This window comes from Microtus pennsylvanicus, chromosome 1, assembly GCF_037038515.1.
Source record: "Microtus pennsylvanicus isolate mMicPen1 chromosome 1, mMicPen1.hap1, whole genome shotgun sequence".
Classification (NCBI taxonomy): domain Eukaryota; kingdom Metazoa; phylum Chordata; class Mammalia; order Rodentia; family Cricetidae; genus Microtus; species Microtus pennsylvanicus.
Window position 1 is genome coordinate 6,005,177 of NC_134579.1, and position 8,926 is coordinate 6,014,102.

At 36.2% G+C, this 8,926-nt stretch overlaps 1 protein-coding gene across 3 annotated transcripts in view; it reads left to right on the plus strand.

Annotated features, from left to right (window-relative positions):
* Nucleotides 1–6,502, plus strand: part of Vgll3 (vestigial like family member 3) — a 47,808-nt gene extending 41,306 nt beyond the window's left edge. For all 3 annotated transcript variants that reach the window (XM_075952388.1, XM_075952449.1, XM_075952529.1), the window contains exon 4: nt 764–6,502. In XM_075952388.1, the coding sequence (XP_075808503.1) occupies nt 764–807 (44 nt within the window). In that variant the 3' untranslated portion in view covers nt 808–6,502. The remainder of the gene's footprint in view (nt 1–763) is intronic.
* Nucleotides 6,503–8,926: the final 2,424 nt, after the last annotated feature.

Consider the following 8,926-nt stretch of genomic DNA (forward strand, 5'->3'; position numbering starts at 1 on the left):
ATTGATTGTATCAGAAATTAAATGACTGTAGTAGTCCCAAGACAGATTCACATTTTTCTAAATGTTCTCTTTCATCAACTTCCAATTTTACCTGTCTGTTCAAATTCTGACATTTTCACATATCTGTTTTATGCCTAATGTAATCTCATTTGCTTGCAGTGCCCCTGAGATTTTCCTGAGCCACTCTGAATTCGTGATAGGAAGGATGTTGAAAGAAGTAAATTAGCAAATAGGTTATAGGTTGTATTAGTCACACTAGGGCCTACTAGCTTAGCAATGCTACTAAACTCCATGCTTTAGTCATACTTAACCACTCGCTATATGTGACTTTAATGATGTCCCTCTGAATGAAATACATTTTAAAACACCTGAAAATATTAGTCCACAAGTCTACTTGCACTGGTTGCTGGAAGTTTTAACTGAAAGATTGTTCAAATGTTCCTCAAGTTGTTTATGTCTGTTTTCTCTTCCATTATCATTTCCTCTTGAAGTTAAGGTACAATTTCTAATTATAATGCACTCCTAATCCAAGAAAATAAAAGGAAGCAAAGAATTTCTATTGCATTAACAGCATTGTTCTAGTACTCGTTCTGTTCACATGTTGTACTCCTAGGCCTTTTTAGAGAACAGGTTGTCCTTAAGTCATTTCTCATGATTGCCAGGGGTTCACATTCTTTACTCAGTTTATTGCAGGTCAGGAACATTTATGAATGCTTCATGTGTATGCTTGTTCTTCATTATTTTCCGTTCTCATCATTTTTAGGTCTTCAGCATCAGGACAAGAGCAAAGAATCAGCTTGGTACTGAATCATGGTATTAGCAAGTGATATTGCAACCTGAATCCAGGAGCCACTGAGAAAAGATGCCATTGAGATTTCCTATCCAGCAATGGGACACAGGAAAAATGGATGGAGAAGAGAACATATAAGGCCATTGTCTTTAGATTTGAACTGTTTCTGGAGAAAAGAGTGGGTCCTAAACATTGAAGAGAAGCATTTTGTCTGTTTTCCCTCATCTGAGCCTTTGTCAGCTGTGCAACGTCTCGTTTTACTCGCCTGTACCAGAACCTGCGTTAGTTTTTGTTTGTTTCCTCTTTTTTTCTGTTTGAAGCAGCCACCTTGTCAGAAGATGAGCCAACAGAAGAAATGCTCATTGCTTCAGGAAAACTGTCTGGTAGCTTTCTCTTCTATTTTTGTAGAAATACAGAAAATTTGATTTAGCATGGAGGGGATATTTTTGAGGGATGTAATTTTTTTTAAATATTGTAACAATTGTTGAGTTCTGTTTAAAGAACTTGCTCTCAGAAAAGCACTGGTCAAAACGTGTTGAAGTGCAGCTCTTTAAAGTGTCGGGGATACTCTGTGTCTGTGCTTCCGAGGGTACCTCAAGGGTTTCAGCCTTTCTCAGCAGTGGCGCTCTCATAGACAAACTAGTGCAGCATTGAGTTTAGACTGAATCTCAGTGAAGATTTAATTCCATTATAGCTCCCTTAGTTTGCAGTTATATACGTGCAGTTTGAAAAGGTAGTTTCTTTTAAAGGGCCACAGATTATAGCATATTTTATTACTTTTATTTCTCCCAGAAGAGTTCTTGGAGGTTGACTAACAAGATAGTTTAGCTTAATGAACAAAAAGTCATCTCTCTATAGTCCACCCAATCTTTATAATTGGGAAAAGAGCTTATGCACACCTTTGTTCAATACAGGAAAAACAATGCATTTAGCCATGATACCTGTGGATACCAGTGACTATCTTTCCTAATTTCTAACCATTCATTTATGGCAGTTTTGAAAGTCATACTTTGAAGGAATTTATTTCCTGAACTGAATTCAAATGAGTAGCTTCAGGAAAGGAGGAAGGCACGTGACAAAGCACTGACTGTTCCTCTCCATTGTAAAGTGACAAGTAATGTATTCTATATGTAATGATTTAATTGAAGCATGTTGCAAGATTTTAATTTTTTTTAAGTGCAATTAGTTTTGAAAAATTGCAGAAAAATCAGAGCGGCAATGAATTTAATTTTATACTTCAATTAATTGCAGAAACTGAGTTAAAAATTGAAAGTTTGAGAAATGAAACTCACATGGGCCACACATAAAAAAAAAAGTGAAGTGTTGGGATTATTAACCTAGAGAGAAGATTAAGCCAAGATTATGATTATGAAGGTAGCGGTGACTGGCAAATCAAAGACACAGTCTCTTGTTCTTTTCAGTTGCTCCCAGCCAATGGTTATACAGGAACGGAGTGTGGTACAGATGTTTGTATTTGATAATTTTCTCATCTCTCTCAACCCACACAAAACAGTATGTTGAGAAATGTGCTACTTTCTGTTTTTAATTGTGTACATCGGGTGTGAATACTTTACACATTAACGACACAAGTGGTTCAGCAGAGTCCTCACAACTCCTTTCCTAACATTTTCCTTGGCTGTATCATATGCATTACTTTCTCCTCCTTCTGTATTTGCATGATAATCCCGTACCATTGCTTATATCTACAGACTCCACCATTTCTTCACCTTGGTTTTCTTTAACACAGTCTTCACATTCCCCCACCCTCCATGGAGTCTAGACTTATAGTAGCTTCCACTTGCTGATATATAATTTAAATATCCAGACAGTGGCCTCATTAAATTCTGTTCCTTTTTGTCTGGACATTGATTAAAAAAAAAAGATTTTATTTGTTACCTGCACAGACATGTGGACCACAGAGTTGAATGAATCTGTCAAATTCATTTTGGCTTGAGTCCTCCTGAGGTTTGAGACCCAAGCTCTCAGCAACATGCAGGTGGGAGATTCATTGGCTGTTGTCTCATCTTGTCTTTGAACATACCCACTTCCATTGCAGCCTCTTAGACTGGTGCCACTCTTGAGCTCAACGGCTTCTTTCATTGGATTTTCCTAGTTAAGGTGAGGTTAAGAGGGCCAACTCTTTGCTTATTTCTTTCTTTATCATCAAATTGGATGGAAAGAGAAAGCAGACAGTTTGGTGATTTTTGCTCTTATCCTCTCTGAACTGTGGGCAAAACATTATTTGTCTCAAGGTCTAAGGAAAGTGGAAAATCTGAATCTTCTACATGCAGCAAAGACATGTGCTCTCCCTCCATTAAAGAGCAGGCATGGGTATGAGCGGCACACTGTCACCAAAGATATACATCAAAATCAAGTGAAAGGAGAGGAAACATGTCTCAGCATCACTCAATGCTTTGACATTACTCTAACAACCAGAAATAGTAAAGGGAGTTATAGCATAGCTAAATAAATAATCTGAATACATTCGCATGTAAAGTGCTATTGTACTCTGAATATGGATGTTTCACTTCAAAGTATGGCTGCTTTGTTGAAAGGTGGGTACCAGCTGCCCCTCTGACTTCATTAAACCCATTCTACCTTTGACTATTTTATGACTTAATTTTCTTTCAGTCTATCTGAAAACCTGTAAACATGACACTGGAAAACTTTATTATTCTATATATAATCTATTACTCCATTAATGGACTATCTAATCCAAGAAACATCATAATGTTCTCTATATGGATCCACACAGGATATATGATCTTTCTTCGTGAATTTGTAAAGGGCCTCTAAAGTTTAGAGTCTAAAAATTTCATGAACAAAGAAAGATAATTTTTTAACTTTTCTTGTATCTATTTCTTTTTAAGATTTGCATTATATTACCTCCACAAAATAGTAACATTGCCCCAAAAATGTATAGAGTGAGAATTAGTGAATTGCAAAAATATTGAAGAATACATTTTCTGAATTTATATGATTAAAAATGTTCTATAGGATGCCTATATGAGTTCCTTGTTTATTTTACAAACAGTATTTGTCCATTTCCAAGCTTACAGAAAATGGGAAAGGAAGTAGCTTTAAGCTCACTGTGTGGCTGAAGGTTGTAACTGTAATTTCAAGTGACAGAGACTGTATCGTTAGAAATTGCATTCTGTCCCTTATGAAAAGCATCTTGTGTGAAATAGTATTTGCTGAATTAGCCGGTGGGGGCGGCAGTAAGTGATGGACAAGACAAGGACACCTGTTCCTGTTTCGACTGAGAGGAGAGTGGGGGAGCAGGATGAGTTAGTGTAAACTTGCTCTTCACCGAATTCTGACTTAGTCATGGCTTATTTTGTGATTTGGAACGTAATTTATTTACCTCATGATAAAACTGGGATAATGCTACCTAATAAGGAAGGCTGCAAAAGTTTGAAAACATACAGATGTGCCTGACTTATAGTATAGTTTAAGTAACTGAAAGCCTCCACAAATGAGCATCAGTTCAACGAGTTGGCTTTTAAGTTGAACTCTTAAGTATCCTTTCTTTTTCTTCATGTTGCATATTCATTCAGCAGTCAAGTAAACCAGTAGCTGCTTTTCTCTAAGGAGTCATGGCAAAGAGAATCTTTTTCTCTTCTTACTTACAGAAGAAAAAAAATTGCTGAGTTCTTAATTAACTCTGAATTTTTAATATGGTGTTTTAGAAGGAAAGTTAATTAAACATTTAGTGGTATGTGGGATGAGTCTGAGTCATAGTCTTTCACAACTCCATACATTGCTGTCTCTGAAATGAGGAGGACAGTGCCTTTTGCCTTCAAGCTGCCTAACTTGTATTTGTCAGATATACATTGTGTTTCCGTGGCACTCGATTAAGAATGTTTCCTTTCAATTATTCTCTCCCCCCAACTCCTTGTTTTTACTTGCCTTGGAGGGAACGTTGCACAATATGGTGGAAAAAAATTCCTCTCATGGAAAGGGAGGGGGAGTACCCCTTTTACGATCTCAGTCAGCGGATTTACTCTATTCAAGGGAAAAAAATGAACCAACATTATTGGAAGCAGATGTTGACACTGTGTCGGTTATTGAGGATGGGAAGAGTTGACTCAGTCGTTGCAGTTACAAAGGGGTATTGATGGCAGTCAGGGACCCTGTGATGGATCACCTTCCCATCTGTGGGAGGACAGCAGAAGCTTCACGGAACCAAATATGAAGTCACTCTGTGATTTTAACATGCAAGAGACACCAAAGATTAAGCCTGTTTGGTGTCTGTTTTTCTAAACCCTTGCCTTCAGAATGCATAATGGACATCTTTCAGATAATGCTAAAGGCTAGAGATCCAAGTTAAAACCGAATCTCTTTAAAAAGCTACAATTTGAAGCATCCTTTCAATCCACCATTACAAGGCAAAAACTTTGATTAAAATAATTTTAGAAAGAATAGGCTATTTGTGTCAGCAACTAGTTGAACACACATATACAAGCCATGAAAGAAGGATGACTTTGGTGTTTGGGGGATGAAGGGAGTCAGCAAGGGAACCTTGGTTTCAAATAGCTTCCCAATGCTAATCGCCATGGTCACATGGTCCGAGAACTAGGTCACAGATCCAACTTGTAGAATATTGCATAGTAGTTTTACTCTTAGTGCTTTCTGGGAATTCTTAAACTGTAAAATTAGTCATAGTTAGATGTCTTAACTTTTAAATTTTTTGCTATGAGCTTTTATTTGCTTGAAAAAATTTTGTGATGTGAAGTGATTAATCAAGGAAATACTCTTGAAGTTTTGACCAGTTTATATTGATCCAGTGATATTTTCTAAATCCGCCTTTTAAACCGCAGGGAATTCTAATAGACTTAAATGTAATCTACCAATTCTGTTACGTTGTGAAAGGCAACAGGGACATCTCCTCTTCTGGAAAGGGGCACACCATCACCAAGAAGTTTCTTTTAGAATTGTTTCTGACTACTAAATTTTAGACTAAGATTAGTTCCTTTTGAATATAAAATTCCTTAATGAGGTTTTCTTCTTTTTGGCCTAAGATGTGAACTTTTCTCTTTATACTGATAGAAGTAGATTTATTTTGTTGTTGTTCTGTGCTGTGGCTAGAGCCAAAGGTACTGATTTTTACACACTTGGTTTAATGTGTAGGAGATGTATACTTGTGGACATTCTATTTGATTTATGAATACTATTCCATATAGGTACTTTTCAAAATGTACAACATAGGGTAATATTCATGTGAGTTCTTTGTATCATTTAAGAATGCATATATTTAAAGGGAAACATGGATTCCTTTTGTTTTCATCATGTATACCTAGGTAAGGTGAAATACTTTTGTAAAGAAAAAGATACACAATATGATAAACTTTATATTTATCACTTGATATGTAGACTGAAAACTGATAATAGAACTCATATCTTACAGCATTGGCATACAGTGAGATTCCAGGTTTGTTCTGAGAGAAATCACACCACTTTGATTTCACATTTCCAGAAAGGAAAGCCAAGCAATCTTGGCTATGCTGTTGTTGTTAACTAACGAATAATGTATAATTCTTAAAGCTTTTGACTTTATTATTGTAAAACCATATGCTTTTTTGCTGTTATTCTTCAAATGCAGGGCTCCTTTCTGTGTCACTGATATAAAATCATGGAAGACTTTGTAAGAAAAATGGATGACATTTTCTTTAATTTGCTTAATAAATAATTTAATGTGACTTTAATGATTGAGTCTGCACTTCTGGTAAATAAACCTGTTTCCTCTGTGTTTTCAAAACATGTAGATATTATTCAAAAATTGCGTCTTAGAGTTTATAAACTACGAGGTTACTTTCCAGTGCCATGACATTCATTTGTTACAGTTTGGAGTGGATTATGAAACACATGTTTATAATGGAAGAGCAAGTGAAATGAATTAATGACATACCATCAGGAGTCTTGAGAAGTTTTTCAGTATGATGCTTCTAAGGTATTTGTTTGACCCTTTGGGAAACATGTTTCCACATTTGTCAGCATAGAACTTTCTGTAAGCAGTATCAGAGGACAAATCAACAACAACAACAGCAAAACTCTTCTACAGTTGACTGACATGGAAGAAGTGGCCCCGGAGAAGAAGTTTCTAAGAGTTTGTATTGTGAAGGAAGTTATTCATGCTCACTGCATAGACCCTCTTTTTTTTCTTATTAATTGTTTTTTTTTTTTAACATGGAAATGCACATTTGGAAAGCAATCAATATCATCCAGCAATGCAGGTCAAATCATTTGGCATAGTTAGACTAGGGTAGTATAAGAGCGACTTATAGCTGCTCAAAAACATAACTAAAAATAATAATGACTTAAGACAACACAAACAGATTGTTTTACAGTTCTGCACCTGTTGGGCTTCTAATCTAGTACAGGTTTTGTCTTGGGCTACAAAGCACAGACTGCAGCCTGTTCCCATACTCTGAGAGGACATCTGTACATCTGCTTTCTGTATCCGCAGTCCTTCTGCCCTGGACCATTCTTCCTTATTCAAAACCAGTCCCCCTCACCTGCTGCTACTCGCCAACATTCTCTTCTCCCTCTTCCTTGCAAGGTAAGGTCACCTTGTGGTTAGAAATTAATTCTACTGGTAGAATTCAGGAGAGTGTTTGTTATTTCATAGTCCCTATGTCTGCATGAGATAAATGTTCTCAAATTTGGGAGAAAGAATGTCTTTCTTATTCTACCACAATTATTATTGTCTTCAGTGGGTTTCTTAAAATGAGTTGCAACCACGGAGGACTTACTACTTCATCGGAAATTAACAGAGCATAATCTTGGCTTCAGTGTGTGTGTGAGATACTGTCTTCCCTTTAGATAATAGGATATCAGAGACATTTCTGCTTTTTCTTCAAATGTTTCATGAAGTTTTCGGGACATATTGTGGAGTTGGCGAATCCAAGAGGTCACAACTAGAGCTCAAAGGAGTGGAAAACAGTCCTAGAATGAGTGTAGTTTCTTACTGAAGTGTTTTCTCTGAGAACAACCCATAACGATTTAGTTATTTTGCTTGGGGGCGGGTCTTAGGCCCATCCTGTGATGTGCCAATTCCCCAAGCATATCATTTGACTAAATAGTGACAGATAACCACATTGACATGGTGAAGTCTTAACACTTCTGTCTAGATAGAATCATTACATCTGCTATCAGTTAAGCAGTGGAAAACTATTTCAGAAAAGCACGCATGTTTTGATAGTTTTAATGAAAAAAGTAGAAATCCACACTTTGGAATGTGGCTGATCAATAAATGAGCTGCAAGTCTGTTGGAAACAACAGTCAAACACGAATGCTCTACTTTCATACCAAGTTTGGCTGTGGCTGAATGAAGAACACCAGCATTGATCCTTGCCTTGCCCTTGTACAAGCCGCTATTTACAGAGAGCCAAATATAGCAACAGAGGATTTAATATGTTGCCAAAAAATACAAAATCTGTTCCCCTTTAAGTATGATACTTTATCCTTTTCTTGTGTATCTTACTAAAAGCAAAATACAGCTTTAAACTGCTCGATTTCTTCTGTTGAAAGTTCCCTAGCCTTTTTCGAATGAGTTATGTGATTATGTGTGGTTTTGTGGTGTTTCACATTTCCAAAAGAAATCAGTTACATGAGAAGTCCATGTAGTGCTGGGTTTTCTTACAAAAACCAAAACACTTTTAATGATGGATGTGCTAATGAATTTGGCTATAGTAATTATCATTCAATGTGTGTATCAAACTATCCCTGTATAGATTGAATATATACAATTTTTACTTTGTCAATTAGTAAAGTTGGCTAAAAGAACTTATACATCAAAGATAAAGATAATAGCAATTAAGAAACTTCAATTTTGACAGTTTAGGAAAACCAAGAATTACTCAATAATGTTAATATATATTTTGTTTTGTACAGGATTTTAATCGGAAAAAGGAATTAGTTTCAACTAATTATTTTCTCCATTTCTTTGGTCTTCGGTTCTATGTCATTCTATTTCTAAGTATGAGGTGATAATTAGATTAATGCAGATCTCTTTACAATGTGGCTAATGACAGTGACTCTCTAGCTTACATGCTCACACATGCACATACACACACATAGAAGTGTATACAAGTGTGTGTGTGTGTGCGTGCGTGCATGTGCATGTGTGATTTTGAA